General features: G+C 42.7%; 1 protein-coding gene across 1 annotated transcript; it reads left to right on the top strand.

The window, feature by feature from the left end:
* The first annotated feature begins 51 nt into the window (after window positions 1–51).
* Window positions 52–22899, top strand: CACYBP (calcyclin binding protein). Its single transcript, XM_073593422.1, has 6 exons — window positions 52–263; window positions 5831–6041; window positions 16134–16230; window positions 19968–20067; window positions 20493–20587; window positions 22388–22899. The coding sequence occupies exons 1-6, from the start codon at window positions 243–245 to the stop codon at window positions 22542–22544; spliced, it is 681 nt and encodes a 226-aa protein (XP_073449523.1). The 5' UTR covers window positions 52–242; the 3' UTR covers window positions 22545–22899.
* The last annotated feature ends 3691 nt before the right edge of the window (window positions 22900–26590 follow it).

Below are 26590 nucleotides of genomic sequence, written 5' to 3'. Positions count from 1 at the left end.
ATAATTATCAGTTGGTTCAAAAATATTTTTCTATATACCCCGAGTACAGCGGACTCCGAGAAAATGGCCGCCGTCGCGTCCAGGCCGCACTGGAGAGAATCTGGTACTTTCTAGAAGCCGTCACCTGTAGGAAACCCCCAACGAGGGGCGGGGACGAGGAGGGCGTGTGACGTGACGTCAGTGGCAGCGGCGGAAAGGGACCAGAGTACGGTGTGTGGTGTTCGGTTCAGTCATTCTCCGCCATGGACTCTGCTGTACTGGAGGTAAGAGGAGACAATGGTGTCCATTCATTGAGGGAATAGTGTAGAGGGGGAAGGATGGAGTCATGTGTCCGCTCTGTGTTATGTCTCTATGACCAGAGCCGGCTGGAGATTCTGGGGTCAGGAACTTGGAACTCCTAGAATTCTATTCCAAGTCACCTGACAGCCCAGACCTGTACTATGCATGGCATTTAACCACTAAGGACCCGAAGATTTACCCCCTTAATGACCAGGCCATGTTTTTGAGATACGACACTGCGGTACTTTAACTGACAATTGCGCGGTCGTGCGATGCTGTATCCAAATAAAATGGATGTTCTTTTTTCCCCACAAATAGAATTTTCTTTTGGTGGTATTTGATCACCTCTGTGGTTTTTATTTTTTGCGCTATAACAAAAAAGGATCGACAATTTAGAATTTTTTTTTTTACTTTCTACTATAATACATGTCCAAAATAAAATATAAAAAAAACAAATCTCTTCCTCAGCTTAGGCCGATCTATATTCTTCTACATATTTTTGGTAAAAGAACATTGAAATGGGCGTATATTGATTGGTTTGCGCAAAAGTTATCGCGTCTACAAAACAGGGGATAGATTTAAGGACTTTTTAAAAATAGTTTTTACTGATAATGGCGGTGATCTGCGATTTCTAGCAGGACTTCAACATTGCGGGGGTAACATTTTTGGGGACCAGTGACATTATCACATTGATCAGTGCTATAAAAATGCACTGATCAATATATAAATGACACTGGCAGGGAAAAGGTTAACACTAGGGGGTGATCAGGGGGTTAAGTGTGTTTGAACTGTGTGTGGGGGGGGGGGGGGCTACGAGGGACATGACAGAGATTACTGTTCAGATCACTGGGAACAGAAGATCTCTGACATGTTCCCTGTCAGAATGGGGATCCGCCTTGTTTACAAAGGAAGATCCCCGTTCTGCCTCTGTGTACAGCGATCGTGGATCCCCGGCGTACATCGAGTCCACCAGACCCGTGGGCACTAGATCACATACACAGACCGACGTACAATGACGGCGAGTCGCGCTTTCCAGTCACCTTGTTGCAGTAAAACAAGAATGTCTTACCAATCCTTAGATGTGGTATCTGCATTAGTTTTTACTTTTTTATTCCTTTTTTCACCTAGTGATCTGGCCAGTAACATTTCTGTCTTAGGGTGTCTCCACTCTGGATGAAGGAGCAACAAAGACACCTTTGTTCACTAGCATTGTCAGTCTGGGGGGGAGGGGAGTGTTAGAATAACCACTTGGCCTCCTGTAGATTTACCCCCTTCATGACCAGGCTATTTTTTGCAATACAGCACTGCGTTACTTTGACAATTGCGCGGTCGTGCGACACTGTACCCAAACAAAATTGATGTCCTTTTTTCCCCACAAATGATCACCTCGGCGTTTTTTATTTTTTTGCGCTATAAACAGAAAAAAGACAATTTTGGTGGAAAAGAACCCAAAATGTTTTACTTTGCTATAAAACATATCCAATAAAAAATTAAAATATCTAATTTTCTCATCAGTTTAGTCCAATACGTATTCTCCTACATGTTTTTGGTATAAAAAAATCCCAATAAACATTTATCGATTGGTTTGCGCAAAAGTTATAGCGTCTACAAACTACGGGATATATAAATTATTTTTTTTTAATATATTTTTTTTTTTTTTTACTAGTAATAGCGTACATCAGCGATTTATAGAGGGCCTGTGATATTGCAGCAGACAAATCGGAGACTTATGCCGTGTACACACAAGCGGACTTTTCGACAGCAAAGGTCTGACGGAACAAATCCGCCGGACAATTTAATCGTGTGTGGGCTTCATCAGACCTTTGCGTTCGTCTGTATGCTAGTCCGACGGACAAAAAGGGACGCTAGGGCAGCTATTGGCTACTGGCTATGAACTTCCTTATTTTAGTCCGGTGTACATCATCACGTACGAATCAGTCGGACTTTGGTGTGATCGTGCGTAGGCAAGTCCGTTGTGTCGGAACGCTGTCAAAAAGTCCTTCAGAGTTCAGTCTGTCGAAAGTCCGCTCGTGTGTACGCGGCATAACTGACACTTTTGACACTTTTTGGGGACCAGTGAGACTAATACAGTGATCAGTGCTAAGAAATATACACTGGCAGGAAAGGGGTTAACATTAAGGGGGTCAAAGGGTTAACTGTGTACCTAGCCAATGCTTTCTCACTGTGGGGGGAGGTGCTTTTACTATGGGAAGGCATAGATCCGTGTTCCTGCTTTGCAGAAACACAGGATCCATGCCTTCCCTCCCCACAGAACGACAATCTGCCTGTGTACTGTACAATCGGTGGGTGGCGGCAGACATGGAGTCCTTGGTAGCCGCCACTAGGCTCCCGCTATGTGTGAGATCACAGCAGAAGCGGGTCACCGGCGGTGGCAGGTCACGTACTAGGTATGTGATCTAGCACAGAGTGGCCGCGCTGCCGCAGTATATCTGTGGTGGGCGGTCAGGAAATGGTTAAAGACACTTTTTAAAGTGACACTAAAGCTCCATTCACATCCAAGTGTACTGTGAACGCAGGGAAAAAAAAGCATGTCGCTCTTGTGGAGCCTTTCATGGTTAAAGTAGAACTATAGGCAAAACTTTTTTTTTTTTTTCCATTTTTGGGGAGAGCAAGGGAGAAGTTAAGGTTTATTTTCACCATCTGTGTTCCATAGCCAAACAGGAAGTGAAAGGAAATCCCTGCAGATTAAGGAAATTCCCTGGGGACCCCCAGGTCCTCAAGGAATGTTCCCCATTTGAAGATTTCCCCTCTATTACTTTTCTGGGGGACAACCCAAAGTTTGGGATTTTCTTTTACTTTCAGTGATAATGGTAAACAGGACAAATAGAGAGGGCGAATCTCCCCAGCGGGGACACAGACAGCAATAAAAACTGACGGGTGTTCTAATCCCTCTTCACTCCATCCAAAACTAAAAAAAAGTTCTGCATTTAGTTACAGTTTTTAAGAATTTTTTTTTCTTTTTAAAGCATCACTAAATCTATCTAGCCAAATCTACGTAACAGTTCTATTCCCGGCACGTGCCAGGAATGCTAACTGTTACATCTGCTTCTGTCCTCAACCAAACTGTCTGGAGTCCTAACTGATCACATGTGCAGCATCATGGCAGTTGCAGGTCACACAAAGGCCAAGATGGCAGCTTCCTTGGCTGAAAAGGATAGAAGGGTTTAGTTTAGCTTTATAGCAGAGTTTAGTGTCACTTTAAAGCTGAACTAAATCCACAGATTTAGGCTTCATTTACATCTGAGGGATCCGCAGCGACAGCTACAGCCGCTTGCTTTTTTTTTTTTTTTTTTTCATTTTTTTTAGCTTCTTTTTTGTTTTTTTTACTTAAGCGTTTTTGGAGCAGCACCATTAATTTGAATGGGCCTCCCTTCGCTCCAAAAATGCTCAAAAAGAAGCTCATGTACCAAATCTTGGCACAGAGCCAGGAGCGTTTGCGGCCACAATTTTTACCGCGATTTGCCGCTAGACAATTGCGGCAAAATCGTACTGTGTTTGGGGTTGCCATTAAGTAATAATGGCATCACAAATGCGTTCCGCATTTTGCTGTGATTCTTGAATTGCGGGCAGAATCGTGGCGATTCTGCCCATGATCCAGAACGCCTAGGTGTGAATGAAGCCTTAATGTTTTCCCAAAACAGTTCTATGAAGGGCATGCTTCTAGTGATAACTGTCACATTTGTCAGTATGCTTATGTCAGCTCCCAACTTGTAAGCCCTCCAATGGTTGGAGTCATACCTGATCACATGAACAGCAGCTAACATAAGCACACCTCTAAGGACACTTTCACACTGGGGGGGGGGGGGGGACATCGGCGGTAAAGTGCCGCTATTTTTAGCAGCGCTTTACCGTCGTTTTTGCAGCGCTTTTCGGCCACTAGCAGGGTGCTTTTAACCCCCACTAGCGGCTGAAAAAGAGTTAAAAGTGCTGCTGCCGAAATGCTTTGTGGGGGCGCTTCGGCAGCGCTGGCCATTGATTTCAATGACGGGGGCGTTTTAGGGGTGGTATATTCACCCAATCAGCCAATCACAGCAGCTCTTTACCATGTCCAATCACAGCTGATCACAGTGTAAACAGGATTTACTGGTTATTGGCAGTCCTATCCGCACGCTAACAGCGCAAGAGGAGAGCCGGTAAGCGGCAATCCACACAGGTGACATTGATAATCAGGGCATTAAATGCTTAAAATTGGCCTGGGCAGGAAGGGGGTAAAAGTGTTCGGTATTGAAGTGGTTAAAGAGAGTCCAGTTCACCTTCGCCCCACTTACACTTACCTTCCCAGCATTCCTTCACCACTCAATTTCTCCAGGAGTCAAACCCCTGTAAGCTCCACATCTGAGCTATCACAGGGTTGATGATGTCATCCTCTTCCTCAGGTGACAGTGTTTGGGATTGGTGATTGGGCCGCTTAGTCCTGAGTAGCCATGCTCCCCCCATACCTGCAAACACTTGGTAACTGCGATGGCACCAACAGAGTGACGGGGAGCGCAGAAAAGTATAAATAGGCGGGCGATAATCTGGTAAAGTAGGCTGACAATTTGCCCCATTCGGTCAAAGTGTCTTTAAAGTGGAGTTCCACCCACTTTTACAACTCTTCAGCATCCCTCACTAAACTGTGCACTGTAAACGAATTGGATATTTTTAAATTTTTTTTTCTCAGCACCTACTGTATATCTGCTGTATTCATTTTTCACTTCCTCCTCCCTGGCCGTGGCCCATCGCATCATTTCCTGTTTGCAATGCCTTCTGGGAAGGGGCGGCAACTTCCTCTGAAACTGCCATTGCTATGGAAACCTGACCTGAAACCTATTACACTGCTTGTGCTGCACTGAGCATGTGCGAGATCTGCAAGGATGAGATCCAGGAAGAAATACAGTCTGGCTTCAGATGCCCACACTTAAGATGGCCACGGCCTGCTGTAAGTTTATAAAATAACAAACTACGGCTATAAACTAACAAAACAGACTTTATTTTACAGACTAACTTTACTAGAATACATTAAGCTTGTTTATTATAGGGGCATTTTTATTTAAAAAGTATCATTTCGGCCGGAACACCACTTTAACATAAACACCTGAATGTGTCATGAGGATTGCTGAAGAAATGGTCATTTATGCAGAAAAGAAAAATGATTTCCAGCACTGTCCAGACAGAGGGTCAGGGGTCCTGCATCCTGATAGGACAGCCAATGCAGTATGAAAACTCCTCCTACAAGTTTTAACCAGACACTGATTGAAGTCGCAAGACTGCTATTTCCTGCTGAAGAGAAAAGGTATTTAGCAGTTTATATTCACTAAAATAATTGCAATTCCATGTTCTGTGTACTGTGGAAGACCAGATATAGTGAATGCAGGGTCCTCGGTTTAGTAACACTCTAAATGCATAGAATGCATTAAGATAAAAAACCTTCTGCCTTTAGAACCACTTTAAATGGTAAATTGGCAAGGTGAGCTTTCCTTGCTAAATTCCATATTATTGGCACTTATAGGCACTGGAAATTAAATGACATGTTTTTTGTTTTTCCACCCAGCTTCAGAAGGACCTGGAAGAAGTCAAGCAGCTTTTGGAAAAGGCGACCAGAAAACGAGTACGAGATGTGCTGTTCGTGGAGCAACGCAAACTGGAGACCGAGATCGCTAACAAACAGCAACAACAAACAGGAGAGTCCATGGAAGTTCAGAAGCCATCTGCCATTGTCCCTCCTATGTCCAGCACATATACAGTGAAAATTTGCAACTATGGTGAGCAGAAAGCACTTCATTAAAATACACCCTGTCCCTTTCCTTCGTGAGGAACAGGATGCAGTCATCATAATCACTGTACAAATATGGCATGAGAATGGACCCATAGCTGTAGCCCTATGAGGTCTAAATGCATTAGAGGTTTTAGAATGCGTTAAAGTGTAAGTCCAGACAAAAACGAACTGACTCTAAACTTGCTCTTTGCCACATTCTAAACCTAATCTATCTAGCCCTGTAAAGCAAAAATCGCTGTACTTACCTGCTGTACTTATTCTGCACCCAATCCAGTCCGGCTTCCAGCAGCGGAAACTGTGTGCAGGAGAGGACCGACAGCAGCTGTCAAATAGTTGGGAAGTGACGTAACCTATAGACTTACTATGGGGCTTCCATTGTCGGCTGCTTCTTTTGTACACACTGAAGCCGCTGCTGATGCTAGGACCGGACCGGATCGGCTGCAGAATAGGCAAGTATAGTGATTTTTGCTTTACAGGGTTAGATTAGGTTTAAAATGTGGCAGAGTGCAAGTTTAGTGTTAGGTGTTGCCTGAACATCCACTATACATGAAAGGGAATTATTTTGCTTATGGCAAAAAAACTAAAATAGGTCTTTTATTATGTGTTGCATATTTTCTTGTAATTTTCTTATATTATCAGCATATTATCCTGGTCATCATAACCACATACAGATTTTCTGAAAGTCAGCATTTGCATAGGTCTAGCTGTACTCCACGTAGCAGTGCTTAGGCCTGGCAATCTTCAGCGGAGTTCCACCCATTTAAAAATCGGCAGCCACAAAAAGTGTAGCTGCTGCTGACTTTTAATAGTTAGACACTCACCTGCCCATGGTCCAGCGATGTGGCTTTAGGAAATGGGAGGAAATGGGAGCTATTTCAGAAATAGGTGAGTATAGTATATATGCGTGTATGTGTATATAACAGGGGTAGGCAACCTTTTGAGCACAGTGTGGCAATTTTTTTTTTTTTTTTTTTAACGAAATTGAGCGTACCGATTTTATAAAAAAAAATGTCAACTTCAAACTCTCAATCATGAAAAGGATTTTTTTATAAATGCTGTGAACTACTTAAGTAGTGCAAAATTAACATCCTGCACTCTCACGCCTCAGATCACTGTCCCTCCTGCAAATCTGTTTCACCACTGTAACCCCCTTTCTCATCTGCCCCACCACTGTAACCCCCTTTCTCATCTGCCCCACCACTGCAACCCCCTGCACATCTTCTCCACCGCCATACCCCCATGCTCATCTGTCTCACTACTGAATCACCTTCTCATCTGTCCTAACACTAAGCCTATCTGCTCATTTTCCTCAGCGCTGTACCCTCATCTATGATATGTGTGATATGCAGAGTGGTGAAAGGAAGCAGAGATGAGACACATCTACCTGTCCTGGCACACTTATCCTGCTGATCCAACTCTTGCATTACGCCCACGTGCCTGTATGTGATGTCACATACAAGCATCTGGAATGGATGTGCAATGATGAGCTCAGGGCAGGGGCATTTTCTGAAAGCAGTGGGCCTGTGTGCAGGATCATAAGTTGGGCCCCCGCAGCTGAGCAAAAGTGCGGCGCTCTGTGCCACAGGAAAACTTGGGTGTGATTTTCATTGCGATAAATACTGGCTGTGGCTTAAAGGGACACAGAGTGCAGGGGTTCAGTAGTAAGTGAAGCAAAAGGCTCAGGAATAATTTCAACAAAGTTCCCAAAAGCTTAACAATAATTCCACCCACCGTCACCTGATTGTGGTTTTCTCAATCACAGTGAAATCTCCTCTTTCTGAGATTGTTAGTGGCAACCAAGCGAGTCATCTTCCTCCAGATGGTGGGTGGAGCTAGCAGGACTGTGATTGGCTTTAGCAGTGGCCAATGACAGTCCTCCTGGAAACAGGGACCACCCCCCCCTCCCAGCAGAACTGTGCACCCAATCTCTTCCCCGTCACAAAAGCTGATGATCGCAGCTACAGCAAAGTTAGAGAACCAAACAATGTTTCCCATCTTTTACAATGTGTGGGGGCACAGTGCCTCCCCCTCAGTGCAGGTGCGGCGTGGGGAATTCTAAAATTGGAATACATTAATGTCTCGCTGACACTTCCCTGCACTGCTCTGCTGATGGAGAGGGAGTCGAGTGCCGGCAAAAGAGGCTTTGTGTGCTGCTTACGGCACCAGTGCCGGGGGTTGCCTACTCCTGATATATACAGTATAATATACTGCCAGGGGAAACTCTGTGGGTTTTAATGGTGCCTGCTTTACATAGCTAGTCATTAACTGGCCATAGATGATTTGTCTTTTGTTTAGCCAGTTGGTTGAACAAACAGATTTCTCCTTCCACAAAAGCACGGCGGATAGAGGAATTCCTCAATGGTCGACTTTTGTTGAACAGGAATGGCTACACATGGATCGAAATTCGGGAGACTGGGCTTTAATGATGCCAGCATTACAGAGCTAGTCTTCTGCCTTGTACACACGATCAGATTTTCGGCAGGGAATTGTGTGATGACAGACTGTTTACCTAAAATCTGACCATTAGTATGCTCCTTCAGACAATTTTTGTCCAACTTTGGCCAACAAATGTTGGATGGCAGGCTTAAATTTTCGGTGGACAACGGTCTGTTGTCAGATTTTCTTATCATGTGTACAGAAGTCCGTCACACAAAAGTCCAAAGTACAAATACGCATGCTTGGAATAAATGCTCACCAAACACGACATTAGCAGAAGGTGCCCAAAGGGTGGCGGTCAAGAGCTGAAATTCCCCGTAGTACGTCACTACATTTGTGTTTGTTGGCCGACAATTGTGTGCCGTTAGTATGCAAGACAAAATCCAAACACATGCCCTTCGGACAAAAGTCTGCCAACAATCTGATCGTGTGTACGAGGCTTTAAGCTGGCCATAGACTTTAACCGCTAGCAGATTTACTGTGGCAGACTGGCCTTGCTGCACTGGATCATGTGCATGTACATCATCCAGCACTTCCGGGTAGGGGGCGCACGCCCCACCGCCCTGGATGTTCTGTCATTCGCTACAGCACAAGCCTATCAATGGGTTCTGGTCAATGACTTATGGCCGTAAAACCCGCTAATTGGTTGTGCAAACGACAAAAGTGAGCCCTGTGTCGATAAACACAGATACAGACAGCAGCGATGTGTTAGTTTTTTTTTTTTCTCTATGCAAAAAAGGCAGTAAAAAACGGCACATCACTCAGTAAAAACAGTACTAGGCACACCTAGTAAACATTATTAGGCACGTAGTTAACTCTGTGTGCCTAACAATGATATACTATATAATACTGTATTTTATAATACTCTAATATATAATACAGTAATAATATATACTACTGGCTTCCCAGATAGTATTATCACTGTATTAGTGGCACTGGTGATGTCAGTTAGTCAGTCCCCCCCCCACCGCCACCAGCATCAGTTAGTGTCAGATTGTCTGTTGCATTATCGCACTTGTATCATATAGGTCGCTAATCACAGCCATTACTACTATAAAAAAAAATTCTAGTGTATATATGCCATAGTTTGTAGACGCTATAACTTTCATACAAACCAAAGACATGCAGCAGAATACATTTTGGCCTAAATTTATGGAGAAATTAGATTTTTTTTTTTTTTTTTTTCCTAAATACAGTAAAACCTTGGTTTGCGAGCATAATTTGTTCCAAAAACATACTTGTAATCCAAAGCACGTATATGTATATCAAAGCATTTTTTTTTACAGGGTATAAAAGAGAAGAGAGGCACCTCTAAGTGTAGCAGTAAGTTTCTATATGTTGTACCTTCATTAAATGTAACCATATTGCTACACTTAGAGGCTCCTCTCTTCTTTTTTTTATACTCGGCTGTGACATGATGCTACTCTATATCAGGACATCGCTTGTATATCAAGGTCAAATTTATTAAAACATTTTGCTTGTCTTGCAAAATGCTCTCAAACCAAGTTACTCTCAAACCAAGGTTTTACTGTGTATATATATATTTTTTTTATTAACGCCCCAACGTGGGCAAAGACGATGCAATACAAGCATACAACATCACCACAATAAACAGCAGTATGGAGAGGAGTAGCAGTCAGGTTTCATAGTTACAGTTGATCTTACAGTTTCGTTACAGATATTGCATCATTGTTAGGTCAGTGTTAGGTGGTGAAGGATACATTAATATGTATAATACATATTTATATTTATCCACCTAAGAGATTAAGTAACAGTTCTCTTTCCCTTTCCTCCTCCTCTCTCCATTTCCAACATCCAGCTTGTGAACTATTTGCGTGCTTGCATTAAAAAAACAAAAAACGGGAAGGTAAGAAGGGGGGAAGACACAGAGGTGGAGGGGGGTGGGATAAATGGAAGGAGAACGGAGGGTAGGTTATTAGGGTGGGGCAAGCTAGGGCCCTGGTTGATTCAGGACGGTCTTGAGGTTCAGACTTACCATGGTGTCTGTTCTATTAGGAAGCTCTGAGGGCAGTGCCCTCTGGGGAGAGAATGAATTGTTTTAATATCGCCCATGTCTTGTTATATTTTTCCTGTTGGTGTCTCGCAAAAAGCACTAGGTCTTCCAACTTACTAACATCTTCCACCTTCTGAATCCAGTTTGCCACTGTTAGCGGTGTTTGGTTCTTCCAACAGAGTGGAATACAGGCTTTAGCAGCATTTAATAGGTGACGTACAATCAATTTTTTTGTATAATTTTGCCGACATGGTAGAGACGTGTAATAGGAAAAACGCCGGATTGTCTGGGATATTGTATTCTGTAAATTTCTGAATGGTTGCTCTGATTGTGTCCCAGAAAAAAGTAAGCTTAGGGCAGGACCAAAACACATGCAATATCGTGACTTTATCTCTCAGGCATCTCCAGCAGATTTTAGACGACTCTGGGTAGCGGATGTAAAAAGCATGTGGGGTGAGATACCACCTTGTTAGGAGCTTGTAATTTGTCTCCTGTACTTTAGTACAGATGGAGGATTTTAAGGTGAACATTATTATGCGTTGGACCTGGGCTGAAGTAAAAGTGCGGTCCAGGTCTCTTTCCCACTTACTTATGAAGTTCAACGTCATGTCCTCCGCTGGAGAGATCAAGAGACTGTACACCCTCGGAAAGGGTATCTTCTGTCGTACAGGTTTCCTCGAATATTGTTAATGGCTTATTAAAACATTGTGGATTAGGTATAGATGTGAGGTAGTGTCTTAATTGGAGAGCGGTCCAGAATGGCAGTTTAAATGGACCTGTTGCAAATGTAAGTGTTGCAATTGAGGGCCAGGAGCCGTTTATCAAAAAGTGTTGTGCCCTTGTGCGGTTAGCTGTGTACGGCATGTCTCTGATTTGGGAGTCCACCCCGGGAGGGAACTGAGGGTGATTCGGTCGTGGATAGCAAGTGTGTGTGAAACAAGCTTGTGAGCCTATGTGGATTGTTTTACCTATAGTTGGGTGTTTCTTCAGGTTTGGTGGTAGATGTTCACAACACCAAATAGCACTGCCAAGCGGAACTTGTGTTTGTGCTTGTTCTAACTGTGTCCATAATTTAGACTCCTGATGACGGCACCAATCAATGACCCTGCCCAAGTGGGCAGCTTGGTAATTTTTCCTCACATCGGGAACCACCAGGCCCCCATTCAGCTTGGGGAGGGACAGAAGTATGCAGGGTAAGCGCGGTTTCTTGTTTGCCCAAATAAAAGTATTAAATTGCACCTGTAATTTTTTAAATAACTGCAAGGGGATTGAGATTGGAAGTGTCTGTAGTAAGTATAGAAATTTGGGTAGGATGCACATCTTAATCAGGTTACATCTGCCAGACCACGAATGCAGACCTTTTTGCCATGAGTCTAACAGGGCTTGGGTCTTGATCAGTAGGGGTGGGAAGTTCAGGTCGAAAGTGCGGGTTAGGTCAGCTGGGACCGAGGTACCTAGAGGATGATTAATTAAAACTAGAGCGGAGTGTGGACATGAGGGTGGTATTCTGATTCTGATTCTGATTTGGTATAATTAATTTTCAAATTTGGATATAGTTCCATAAATGTTAAATTCTTGGAGGAGGTTCGGGAGCGAGAGAGAAAAGTAAGTCGTCAGCATACGCTGAGACTTTGTATTGAGTGTCTCCAACCGTGGGACCTTGAATGTCAGGGTTCAGTCTGACTTTGCATAGGAATGGCTCTGGGGATAGGGCGAATAAGAGGGGCGACAGCGGACAACCCTGTCTAGTTCCGTTTGTGATCTGGAAGGGATCTGATTGGATACCATTAGTTTTGACCTGTGCAGTAGGGGTTGAGTAAATTTGGGTAATCTATTTAATCATAGTTTCCCCTAGCCCGACGTGCTTTAGTACCGCAAACATGTAATGCCAGTGAACCCGGTCAAACGCCTTTTCAGCGTTGGTATTGACAAATCTAGATGGTGTATGGGTCTGGTTAGCTAATGTGAATGAGGTTTAGCACTTTCGTTGTGCTGTCTCTGGCTTCTCTTGTGGGAATAACCCCTACTTGATCTAGGTGGATTAGGGTTTGCATGCTTCCGGCTAGCCGGGTCACCAGTATTTTAGTGAACAGCTTAAGGTCGATGTTTAGAAGGGAAATGAGTCTGTAGATACTACATATGGTCAGGTCCTTACCATCCTTTGGGATGTAAGTAATGTGTGCCTTTAGGGTGTCTCTGGTGAGGGCCGCTGTCTGTCCCAGGTTGTTATAAAAGGGTACCACGCGGGGGCTAAGGATCGGGAGTAGGGTCTTTATAATATTGAAGGGTGAACCCGTCTGGTCCTGGAGCTTTACCTGGTTTGGTCGAGCTGATTGCTAATTCTAGTTCCTCTGGAGTGATCGGGGTATCTAGTTCGGCTTTGCTTTCGAATGTCAGTGCGGGCATTTGAGCAGAGGATATATAGTCTTCTATTAGGGAAGGGATACCTGACAGGGTCGGCAAGTTGTATAGGGTCTCGTAGTAATCTCTAAAAGCTTTAGATATTTGGTTTAGTAGACTAACTTTGGATCCAGTCGGTATCCTTCTGTGGGGGATGTAAGTTTGTGTTTTAATATCTCTGACTGCTCTGGCTAGAACCTTCCTGCAATTGTTCCTAGATTCGTATGCCGTAAGGCGGCATCTTTGTTGCGCCGCTTTAGCTCTGTAGCCAAGGAGGTAATTGATTTTGGTTGCGGAGAGAAGCCAGTTCCGCTTCTAATAGGGGGCTAGTGGAGTGTTTATGCTGTGTTTGGACAATTGGCCGCTCCAATTGTCCCTCTCTTTCCCTCTTAATTCAAGCTCCGTGGTTTATGGGCCTCCCATATTACTCCTGGGCTACAGTCTTCAGTGGTATTTGTTTGAAAATAGCAGTTCATTTCCCTGTTTACTTCCTTTAGGACCTCCTGCCCTTTGTAGAAGGCTTTCATTCAATTGCCAAATGTGCGGTTTGTGTGAGGGGGTATTAAAGTGTGCATTTGTCAGAAAGATGGGGGCATGGTCAGACCACGTCCGCAGGCCAATGGAGGAACTCCGCACTTCATGAAGTTGGCCATGAGGAATTAGAAAGTAATCTATTCTCGTGTAGATTTTATGGGGGTGGTAGAACGTATAGTCTCTTTCTCCCGAGTGTTGAAGTCGCCACGCGTCAATCAGCTGGGCCCCGTGTAGGGTTTGGGCAATGCGTTTTTGGGAGCTTGGGATAGAGGAAGTGCCCGAGGAGGTGTCTACCGCTGGGTTTAGAGGGTCGTAAAAGTCTCCCCCGAGGATGAGGAGCCCCTCATGGAAGTCGGAGAGCTTGAATGAATGATTTGTAAAGCGATGCAAATGCTAACTGAATCGCCTCAAGGCACTAAATGCGTTTAGTGTTGTCAGCTTCTTAGAAGAGGAAGGTCTTGAGTTTTTTCCTGAAGGCCAGATGGTTTTCTTCCATGCGGATGTGAGTCGGAAGAGCGTTCCATAGCCGAGGTCCTTGGACTGCAAATCTTCATTCTCCCTTTGCTTTGTAGCGGTATTTGGGAATGAGGAGGAGGTTTTGGTTAGATGATCGAAGATTGCGATTGGGTGTGTAGTGTTTTATTTCCTCTCAAAGGTATTGAGCGTTTCCTTGTATGCATTTGTAGGTGAGGCAGAGGGTCTTGAATGTGATCCGATTCTTTACGGTTAGCCAATGTAGGCTCCACAGGCATTGAGAAATGGACTCCCAGGGTTTTTTTTCCTGTTAGCAGTCTTGCTGCCGCATTTTGGTTGACCTGTAGGCACGCAAGCTGATATTGGGGTAATCCTATGTAGAGCGAGTTTGCGTAGTCGAGTCGTGAATTGATGATTGTTCCAACTACTGCTGCTTTGTCCTCTTCTGGGATGAAGGGGATGAGTCTACGTAGCAGGCGGAGGAGATGGTGAGATCCGCTAACTACTGATCCTGTTTGTGCATCCATTGTCATTTCTGAGTCAAAGATAACTCCGAGGCTCTTGGCTTTGGTGCTTGGAGAGATGGTCTGTCCAAAGATGGTGGGAGGTGTCCACGGAGTCTTGGTTTTGGAATTTTGGTTGGCGTGTAGGAGAAGTTCTGTTTTTGAACCGTTGAGTTTGAGGGAGCTAATGGTCATCCAGTCATCTATCAAAGTGAGGCATTTATCTAATTGCTGATGGTGGTCTTTTTGTCCAGTGATGCGAAAGTATAGTTGGGTGTCATCAGCGTATGAGTGGAAGCAGAGGTCCGATGATTTTGAGGAGTGGGCGGATGTAGATGTTGAATAGCACTGGTGACAAGGGTGAACCCTGAGGGACTCCACAGGAGATTGCGCGGGTTTCAGAGGTGAATGCTCAGACAGTGAAACTAGGAGAGCGATTTTGTAAGAAGGATGCAAACCATTTTAGACCAGAATCTGTGGCTCCTGCTACTTCTGTGAGGCAGACAAGTAGAGTATTGTGGTCCACTGTATCAAATGCTGCACTGAGGACTAACAGTACCAGGAGACATGATTCTCTGTCATCTGCTGCTTCAAGGGCATCGTCCCATATTTTGAGAAGTGCTGTTTCTGTGCCATGGCCTGGGCGGAAGCCTGATTGCCGGTGGTTGTGTGATGTTCGTGTCGCTATCCTCTTTTTGCTTTAGTTGAGTGAGGTTGGTTTTTTTTTTTTCTGTTGAATTGATTTCCGAATGTTGTCGATTTTGTTGATGAAGAAATTTGTAGTTTCTTCTGAGATCTGTTCCAGTGTGTTTCTGTTTTTGGAGAGGGTGCATCTTAAAAAGGTGTCTTAAAGCTCGTTTGGGGCATATATAGTCGCTAATGTCAATTGCACGTCACCTATATGACCCTTGATGAATGTAAAGCATCCCTCCCTGTCTAACATGGAGTCCTGCAGGGTCCAAGATAGTCCACCGGCCAACAGGGAAGGAAACTCCTCTGGGTTTATTTTTCTTGGTAGAATGGTATGTTAGGGGGAAAAAATTTGTTCTTGAGAACAGGAAGTTTGTCCTCTTTAAAGTGAGTTTCTTGAATGAAGGCCACATCTACTTTTGCCCGTTTTAAATCAGTCATGAGCATGCGTCTTTCTCTGGTGTATTTAGGCCTTTTGCATTAATAGAATATACCTGTAGTCCGTTTATCCTCAACCAGGGTTACAGCGGGATAGGTGGGGGGGAACCTAGCAGGGAAGGTCCGGGAGGAGGGGGGTAGGTAGGGGTATAGGTGAGGAAGTAATATATAAAAAAAAAAAAACAAAACATTTTTCGGTCGTTTTTTTCGTTTATATGATAAAAAAATGAATTAGTGATCAAATACCACCAAAAGAAAGCTCTCTGTGTAGAAAAAAATGCTATAAATTTTGTTTGGGTACAGAAAAATTACCAGTTAAAGTAGCACAGTAGTACAATGGCCTGGTCAAGAAGGGGGTAAATTTTTTCGGAGCTGAAGTGGTTAAACCAACCAAATTTTGATCCATCAAAGGCCAGCTTATTTTGCCTTTTTATGAAATTAATATGATTTACTTAAATGTAATTTTGACATGTTGGGGTTGATATCCTATAGTGCACTTTGGGTTAGCCTTCAACTAAGAGGAGTTCATAAACTGCATACTAGTACTGATAACTTATGCACTGTCTTTTTTTTTTTTTTTCTCTCCCAGGTTGGGATCAATCTGACAAGTTTGTTAAACTCTATATTACTTTGAAGGATGTTCAGAATATTCCAGCTGATAATGTGCAAGTCCAGTTCACAGAAAGGTAAGGTAAAGGTGTTTTGATGGTGCCCATGAATAAAAAGTAATTGGAGAGATGGTATAATAATGGCCTGGATGCGATGCAGGTGACATAATGTTTACCCAACCTGGACAGCACAGATAATGTGGACTATACACAAAGGGAAGTGGTTATTCAGATACATATAGTAAGATTGTGGGAAGTGTGCAAAACAATTTGGTATGTCTTAATATGGTCCTCTTAGTTCAGCAGTGAATGTATATGTACCGTACATCTCATGAATCAAACTATAATGAGGAAGAAATGATCAGATCAGTTGCTCAGATTCTGTCTTGTTGCTGTTGCAGAATGAAGAGACTAAAAGTGAGAACTTGCTAAAGACAACTACTGCTATCCATTCTTGCCGGAGAATTTCTATGCATTAAAAAATAATCTTTATTTTTTTTTTCTTTCTTTGCAAAATAGTAAAAGCATAATAATGCGTTTAGAAATAGCCCAAATTATACAAAAAAATTGCAGATATTTTTCAGTATTTGGTGGTTTTAAAACTGTTCCCTAGAGTAACTTTGTCATTCTCCTTATAATGCTTTCACGTATCTTCAGTCCCTTCCAGGAAAGAGAGGATTTACAAAGACATCATCACAGGCCTCCAGTGCCCCAGCTTACATATACAGTTAGGTCCATATATATTTGGACACAGGTGCAATTTTTATTTTTTTCAGGTATTTACCAAAACATATTCAAGCTATAGTTCTATAATGGATATGGGATGAAAGTGCACACTCTCAGGTTTAATTTGAGGGTATGTACATACAAATCGGAGGAAGGGTTTAGGAATTACAGCTCTTAAGAATAGCCCCCCCCCCGCCCCTTTTTTTCAAGGGACCAAACGTAATTGAACAGTTGAATCAAAAGCTGTTTCATGGCCAGGGGTGGGCTATTCCTTTGTTATTTCTTCATCAATTAAGCAGGTAAAAGGTCTGGAGTTGATTCTAAGTGTGGTATTTATATTTGGAACCTATTACTGTAAACCTACATCATGCGTTCAAAGGAGCAGTCCATGCAAGTGAAACAGGCCATTGTAAGGCTTCAAAAATGAAACAAATCCATCAGAGCGATAGCAGCAACATTAGGAGTGGCCAAATCAACAGTTTGGTACATTCTGAGGAAAGAAGAACGCACTGGTGAGCTCAGCAACATAAAAAGGCCTGGACGTCCACGGAAGACAACAGTGGTGGATGATCGCAGGATCCTCTCTATGGTAAAGCAAAACCCATTCACAACATCCAGACAAGTGAAGGACACTCTCCAGGAGGTGGGAGTATCATTGTCATAGTCTACAATCAAGAGAAGACTTCACGAGAGCAAATACAGAGGGTTCACTACAAGGTGCAAACCATTCATAAGCCTGAAGAATGGAAAAGCCAGTTTAGACTTTGCCAAAAAACATAAAAAGAAAAGCCAGACCAGTTCTGGAAAAGCATTCTTTGGACGGATGAAATTAAGATTAATCTGTACCAGAATGACGTGAAGAAAGTGTGGAGAAGGCTTGGAACAGCTTCATGATCCAAAGCACACAACATCTGTAAAACATGGTGGAGGCAGTGTGATGGCATGGCTTCCTGTGGCACTGGGTCATTGGTGAATATTGATGATGAGACAGAAGCAGCTAGATGAATTCTGCAGTGCTTAGAGTTATATTATCAGCCCAGATTCAGCTAAAATCAGCAAAGTTCATTGGATGGCGCTTCACAGTACAGATGGACAATGATCCAAAACACACTGCAAAAGCAACCCAGGAGCTTTTGAAGGAAAAGTAGTGGAATTTCTGCAATGGTCGAGTCAATCACCCGATCTCAACCCAATTGAGCATTTCAGTTGCTGAAGGCAAAACTTAAGGCAGAAAGACCCACAAACAAAGAACAACTGAAGACAGCTGCAGTTAGAGCCTGGCAAAGCATCAGAAAGGAGGAAACCCAGTCTTTGGTAATGTCCATGGGATCCAGACTTCAGGCAGTCATTACCAGTAAAGGATTCTCAACAAAATATTAAAATTTTATTTATGATTATATTCATTTGTCCAATTACATTTGAGCCCCTGAAAATGGTTGCAGTTCCTAAAATGTGTACTTGATATTTATGTTCAACCCGTTTAATTAAAGCTGAAAGTCTGCACTTCAAATTCATTTGGATTGTTTCATTTTAATTTTATTCTGCTAGCATACAGAGCCAAAAGTATGAAAATTGTGCCGTGTCCAAATATATAAATAGGTGTATGTATATTATTTTTATATATATATAAAAAATTATATATATATAGCATTTCTAGTTAAAGTGAAACTTCTGCAACTTACACTCCGCCTGCCCCAGCACCGCCATTATGACGCATGCACAGATGTGCCGATGGGCTCTGCTGGCCTTTGGGTCCTGGCAGAACACGGCAGCACATCTGCAACCCTGCAGGTGATTTTCCATGCATGCGCAAAGGCGGGGAGGCTTTGGGACTTCCATCTTTGTGCACGCGTGGGAACCTTTATGTGTGTGCAGATGGTTAAGGAAACCTGCGTATACTTAGCTATACCACAGGGCTTGCTTGGCACATTTGCACACGCAAGGAGCAAGAAGAATAAAAATGCAATTCTTGCCAAGGCAAGAAATGCAGAAGTTCTGCTTTGCAGCACAAACAAATTACTTATTTAACCTCTTGGCGCTGACCGCATGCAAATATGCAGTTTCTCAGTGGGTGGGCACTGGCACCAAGCGGGAGGGAGAGTAGGCAGGGCATCGTGACATGACCTTTAGGGTAAGGCTCGATTCCCTTACAGTAATACCTCGGATTGTGAGTAACGTGGTTAAAGAGCGCTTCGCAATACGAGATGATATATTTTTTTTTTTTTTTTTTTTTTTTTTTTATCCTGACTCGATTTGCGAGCGTTGTCTTGCAAAACGAGCAGGATTCAAGCCTCTGCAATGTGCAGTACCGCATTTGGCCAGAGGTGCGGGGGCACCGGTGACATTCGGAGCCGCTCGGATGCACTCGGAAACGATCAGTTTCCGAGTGCATCCAAATGGTTTCCGAGGGTCTCCGGGGCAGCCCCCCCCCCCCCCCCCCAACCCCTGGCCACATGTGGTACTGCATACCATAGAAGTCACTGTGGAACAAATTATCTGAGTTTCTGTTGACTTCTATGGGGAAACTCGCTTTGATATACGAGTGCTTTGGATTACAAGCATTCTTCTGGAACGAATTATGCTCGTAATCCAAGGTTCCACTGTATATGCAAATCTGATGCATTTTGAAACGCGTCCGATTCGCATAACATGTGAACCAGACCGGCTTTCAATTAAGCCGGTTCTTATATATGTGGGCCAGTTATGGTGCGAATTAAAAAAAAAAAGGTCCTGTGGATTTTTTAGTCTGGTTCAGGTGTGGTTTCAGTGTAAAATTCGAACATGAGTCTCACCTGAACTGCTGATTGGAAACTGCACCAGACTTTGCACCAAAACCAGACCCACATATATGTGAACCTAGCCTAATGTTCGATGGAGCATACACACGGTGGGACTTTCCGACAACAAGCTCGCTTCCAACATTTCCCGTTGGAAAATCCGACCGTGTGTACATAAAGGTCTGCTATGAAACCCAGACTCATGATGCTATATATAATCAGATTATTTTAAATAGAAAAGCAAAGCAAACTGTACATTTTCTTATCATTTTAGATATATAATTGTGATATTTGACTTTTTTTGTTTTACAGATCCTTTGATTTATTGGTGAAGGATCTCAATGGGAAGAATCATACCATGACAATAAATAATCTTCTGAAGCCAATCGCACCTGAAAACAGTTCCAGAAAAGTGAGTCCTGTTTTTGTATATTGCTACTCATTACAAAAAATGTTGGTGTATATGACTGATTTCCAGCTGCTCGGAATTCCAGAACTCGGCTTGAATTTGTGATCCTGCAAGTTTGTATACATTTTGCCATATAAAAAAACAGACAACACATTAGTGCTCAAGTGTTACTGGACATGACAAAGGTTCTTGAAAACAAGGAGGCTTGTTAATCCGCACTTTGCATCTAAATCCACTCATGTCTTTGCAGCCCCCTTCTGATCAGGGAAATCTGTGATACTAAAGGAAACAACAAAAACAAGGAGGGGGGGGGGGGGGGCACCAGCCTAGCGTATTATCTTAAATGGTGCTTGAGAATAATGCGCTAAATTGACATTTTGCCATATAGATAGGAATTTCTTCAAATATACTTTCTTTTCTCTTGGCAGGTGAAGACAGACACTGTACTCCTAATGTTAAGGAAAAAATCTGAAAGCAAATGGGAATATTTGACGCAAGTTGAGAAACTGACAAAAGAGAAAGAGTGAGTATTACGGCGGAAAAATTCAGAATTATTGGAAAAGTTTAAAATACCGTATTTTTTGCTCCATAACACGCTTGTAGGTTTAAGAGGAGAAAAACAAGAAAAAAATATTCTGAACCAAATGGTGTACTAAAATATTTTCCAGTGCCCATGAAATGCAGCTTGGCCATTACCATAAACGCAGGCTGACCAATAATGCAGACTGACCATTGCCACAAACACAGCCTTGAAAAAAAGGAAAACTAACTAAATGGGACTTTATATGAGGACATTTACAAAAATGTACCTCCATCCCCAAATTGCATGCAAAAAACAAAGAGGTGGGGGTTTTTGGGACTTTAAATGAGACATGCAGCTGGGAAGGTGACACAACATGGTAATGATATGAATGTCTGATAATTGTATTTATGGTGCAATTATCAGACATTCATATCATTACCATGTTGTGTCACCTTCCCAGCTGCATGTCTCATTTAAAGTCCCAAAAACAAACACAGCCTTACCTGATGTTATCCCATCTGCCAACAGAGCAGTCCAAGCAGCCGAATGCTATGTTTTCTGTGTCTGGCAGAGCAGGGGGATCGCCCGGTGCCCACGGGGGGGGGGGGGGGGCATTTTCCTCCATATTTCTGGGGGAAAAAAGTATGTCTTGTGGTCCGAAAAATACAGCAAATGAAAATGAAAAACAGGGTTCTTTACAATCCACAAAATTTCCTGTTAGGCTGGATTCACACCTAATGCATTTTTAGTGCATTTTGCATAGTTGCACTATAGAACGTGTTCCATAGGAAACCATGTTCAATGGACTGTAGTGCAAATGTGCAAAATGCAAAAAGCACTAATAATGCATATGAATCAGGCCTTAGTGCAGACAAGTATTTCAGTCTAAATGAAATGTGCATAAGAATTGTGGGATTGTTAAATCGGTATTAGCCCCTTCACGCTGACCATATGCAAATATGCTGCCTTGGATTGAAGGGGCTGTACCGGGGTCATCTCCTCCTGTCCCACCGGGAGGCCTGAGCAACCAGCCGACATGTCCGCCGGCTGGCTGAAGACCCGAACGGAACCGGAATTGGCTTTGAACGGGTCTCGGATCTAGTAACCCAGAAGCGATGTCATGACATCACTTTTCGTTTACTCAGGTGCCAATGGCGCAGATTTAAAAAAAAAATCCTTTTTAGTTCATAAAAGTCTTTTTTTCAAAAAAATTGCATTTGACCGCAAATACAGCGTGACAGAAAAAATTGGAACGATTGCCATTTTAGTCTCTAGGGTCTCTGCTAAAAAAAAGATATATAATATTTGGGGGTTCTAAGTTATTTTTTAGCAAAAAATAAATTAAAAAAAAATCCACTGCAAGGCAATGTCATAATGTACTAGCATGCATTGCATACTAGCACATTATGAGAGACTTGCCTTAGAACAAAGCCCTCCAGCACCACATTGTCACCACTGAGCGTGCTGACATCTTCCCCCAGTCTTCCTTCCGGGTTCATGTCCTCCAGGTACATAAGTGGCCGGGGGTGCAATGACGTCACTCCCGCACATGTGCGATGGAGCCGCCGTTTACGGCACGGGCTCTGAAGGTCTGGTAACGTTACTGTCTGCATGCACTCTAAATATCTCCTAAACTGTACACGTTTAGGAGATTTTCACAGTACTTACAGGTAAACTTTACTTGTAGACTTACCTGTAGGTACAAGTGGTAGTACAGAATTCACTACCACTACAGGCTATATAATACCCATTACATTTGTCCATTCAATTACCAATTTTTTTTTTTTTTTTTTCCTTTAGCAAACCCGCAATGGACACAGATGGAGACCCCAGTGCCGGTCTTATGAATGTTTTAAAGAAAATATATGATGACGGAGATGATGAGATGAAGAGGACACTAAACAAAGCCTGGGTGGAATCTCGAGAAAAGCAGATGAAGGGTGACATGGATTTCTGAATAAATTCTTCTAGTCTCTTTTGCCTTAAAAGAAAGTTCCCAGCCCAGGGATTGGCCTTGCTTTAACAACAGTAGAGTTGATCTCCGCAACGTCCATTGTTTACAATTAAATTGCTTCCCAGCATGCAACACTATGCTGTTGAGAAATACCTTTCTCATTGGACTATCCAATGCAACAAAAACACTTCAAGCAGTTTGTTCTAGAACATTGACCTTTGTATTTTTACCATTTTAGATCCTCGTTGTCAGACTCATTGTCTGAAAACTGCAGAGATGATGTCATGAAGTTATTTTGAAGTATTTGTAAATGTCTGAAATGTGTTTTTGTTTTGTATATTAAACTCTGCCAAATACATGTTAACTGTGTACTCTTTCCTGAACATGATAGAGATTATATTTTATCTCTTAAGAAAATTGTGAGAGGAGCACAGAATCGCAGCATATTTCGCCAAATTAAAAATCCATAAATAATTTTATAATTAATAAATCTATAAAAAAGGTTTGTAACATACCAAATAAGACAAAGCATAAACCCTGTAGTGTGTAGAGATGGCCAGCAGAGGGAGAAAGGATGGCAGTGTTTGATACTTATTATAGGTACAATATAACTATTCTCTTTAACTAGTAATAAAGAAACCATTGCCTGGTTCACACTACTGCGGGTGGTTGTGGGTGCAGGAATTGCACTTGTTCCTGCACCCACAGCCAAAATGCACTGCTATTTAAAAACACGCGCATTTGTCGATGCAGCAACTGCCGGGAAATTTCTTTGTGCAAATTCACCATACGATTTCCTGGTTGCTGTGTTTTCAAAATGGTGCAAGAACCTTTTTCCTGCATGAAATGCAGGCACAGTACTGCCATGCACATGCAAACACGGCCCACAGAGCTACAATTGTGGAAGTGTGGAAAAATGTGCAATGCGCTTGTGATGTTGTTTTTTTTAATGGTTGCTGCATAACACCCGACACGCCATGCCTAAAAAGGTGTGGAAACTTTTTTGGCATATAGGGCAGCCCATTCAAGCACCTATGTGCAGCACACGGAATGGGGGCCTTACAACAGCTAGAGGAGGACTGGCTAAAAGTGTACCTGAAGAAAGATATATATATATATATATATATATATATATATATATATATATATATATATATATATATATATATATATTCAGAAGGTGAGGTGCACTACAGTCTCAGATGGCCGTGCTTAGCAATCAAGCCCTCCCACAGGCTTCGACATAGAAAAAATCCAAAAACAAGGGATTGCTGCACAAACCGTATATATTTTGAAATCTACAAAAGGCCTATGGCATGATCTTCTGATGAAGGGCGTTATCTACAATAGCCCGAAAACGTTTATTATGGATGCCTGATTTTATGGATGTCGTGGTGATGTCCTTTTGAAGATTTCAAAATAAATACGATTTGTGCAGCAATCCCTTGTTTTTGGATGGATATATATATATATATATATATATATATATATATATATATATATATATATATATATATATATATAATCTCACATTTTTGTAAATATTTTAATATATCTTTTCACATGGCAACACTGAAGAAATTACACTTTGCTACAATGTAAAGTAGTGAGTGTACAGCTTGTATAAGTGTAAATTTGCTGTCCCCTCAAAATAACTCAACACACGGCCATTAATGTCTAAACCGCTGGCAACAAAAGTGAGTACACCCCTAAGTGAAAATGTCCAAATTGGGTCCAAAGTGTCAATATTATATGTGGCCACCATTATTTTCCCAGCACTGCCTTAACCTTTGGACATGGAGTTCGCCAGAGCTTCACAGGTTGTCCTCCGCGCCTCCATGACGACATCACAGAGCTGGTGGATGTTGGAGACCTTGTGCTCCTCCACCTTTCATTTGAGGATGCCCCACAGATGCTCAATAGGGTTTAGGTCTGGAGACATGCTTTGCCAGTCCATGACCTTTACCCTCAGCTTCTTTAGCAAGGCAGTGGTCGTCTTAGAGGTGTGTTTGGGGTCGTTATCATGTTGGAATACTGACCTATGGCCCAGTCTCTGAAGGGAGGGGATCATGCTCTGCTTCAGTATGTCACAGTACATATTGGCATTCATGGTTCCCTCAATGATCTGTAGTTCCCCAGTGCTGGCAGCACTCATGCAGCCCCAGACCATGACACTCCCACCATCATGCTTGACTGTAGGCAAGGCAAATTTGTCTTTGTACTCCTCACCTGGTTGCCGCCACACACGCTTGACACCATCTGAACCAAATAAAATGGTCTTGGTCTCATCAGACCAGAGGACATGGTTCCAGTAATCCATGTCCTTAGGCTGCTTGTCTTCAGCAAACTGTTGCGGGCTTCCTTGTGCATCATCTTTAGAAGAGGCTTCCTTCTGGGACAACAGCCATGCAGACTAATTTGATGCAGTGTGCGGTGTAACATAAATGTAAGAGTAGGATAGTTTTTCCTTAGTAAATTGTGAAGTGATATATAGAAGTAGTGTGATTTTTAGATGTAGTTACATAGTAGGTGAGGTTGAGAAGACACAAGTCCATCAAGTCCAACCTATGTGTGTGATTATATGTCAGTATTACATTGTATATCCCTGTATGTTGCGGTCATTCAGGTGCTTATCTAATAGATTTTTAAACTATTGATGCTCCCCGCTGAGACCACCGCCTGTGGAAGGGAATTCCACTTTCTTGCTGCTCTTACAGTAAAGAACCCTCTACGTAGTTTAAGGTTAAACCTCTTCTAATTTAAATGAGTGGCCACGTGTCTTGTTAAACTCCCTTCCGTGAAAAAGTTTTATCCCTATTGTGGGGTCACCAGTACAGTGTTTATAAATTGAAATCATATCCCCTCTCAAGCGTCTCTTCTCCAAAGAGAATAAGTTCAGTGCTTGCAACCTTTCCTCATAACTAAGATCATCCAGACCCTTTATTAGCTTAGTTGTCCTTCTTTGTGCTCCATTTCCAGTACATCCTTCCTGAGGACTGGTGCCCAGAACTGGACAGCATACTCTAGGTGCGGCCGGACCAGAGTCTTGTAGAGCGGGAGAATTATAATTTTATCTCTGGAGTTGATCCCCTTTTTAATGCATGCCAATATTCTGTTTGCTTTGTTGGCAGCAGCTTGGCATTGCATGCCATTGCTGAGCCCACCGTCTACGAGGACCCCCAGGTCCTTTTCCATCCTAAATTCCCCCAGAGGTTCTCCCCCCAGTGTATAGATTGCATTCATGTTTTTGCCACCCAAATGCATTATTTTACATTTTTCTACATTAAACCTCATTTGCCATGTAATTGCCCACATCATTAATTTGTTCAGATCTTTTTGCAAGGTTTCCACATCCTGCGAAGAAGTTATTGCACTGCTTAGCTTCGTATCGCCCGCAAATACAGAGATTGAACTGTTTATCCCATCCTCCAGGTCATTTATGAACAAAATAAATAGGATTGGTCCCAGCAAAGAACCCTGGGGGACCCCACTACCCACCTCTGATCATTCCGAGTACTCCCCATTTATCACCACCCTCTGAAGTCGCCCTTGTAGACAGTTTTCAATCCATGTACTCACCCTATGGTTCATGCCAACGGACCTTATTTTGTACAGTAAACGTTTATGGGGAACTGTGTCAAATGTTTTGCAAAATCCAGATACACCAAGTCTACGGGCCTTCCTTTATCTAGATAGCAATTCTTTATTCTTTATGTATTTTTTGTATCTTTTTTTGGTAACTCCTTTTTCTTTGTATATCTTTTATGCACTGCCCACTTTCGGGATATTAAATGATAAAATAATGTGACTTCTGTGTACTAAGCTAGGGCTCATATCTCTGGAGAGATTGTTGTATTTTATTGCCTAAGTCAGGGATATGCAATTAGCGGACCTCCCAGCTGTTGCAGAACTACAAATCCCATGAGGCATAGCAAGACTCTGACTTAGCCACAAGCATGACACCCAGAGGCAGAGACATGATGGGACTTGTAGTTTTGCAACAGCTGGAGATCCGCTAATTGCATATCCCTGGCCCAAGTACTCGCTCT

This window comes from Aquarana catesbeiana, linkage group LG07 (assembly GCF_042186555.1).
Source record: "Aquarana catesbeiana isolate 2022-GZ linkage group LG07, ASM4218655v1, whole genome shotgun sequence".
NCBI lineage: Eukaryota > Metazoa > Chordata > Amphibia > Anura > Ranidae > Aquarana > Aquarana catesbeiana.
Note: the sequence above shows the minus strand (reverse complement) of the source record. Positions and strands in the feature narration are given on the sequence as shown.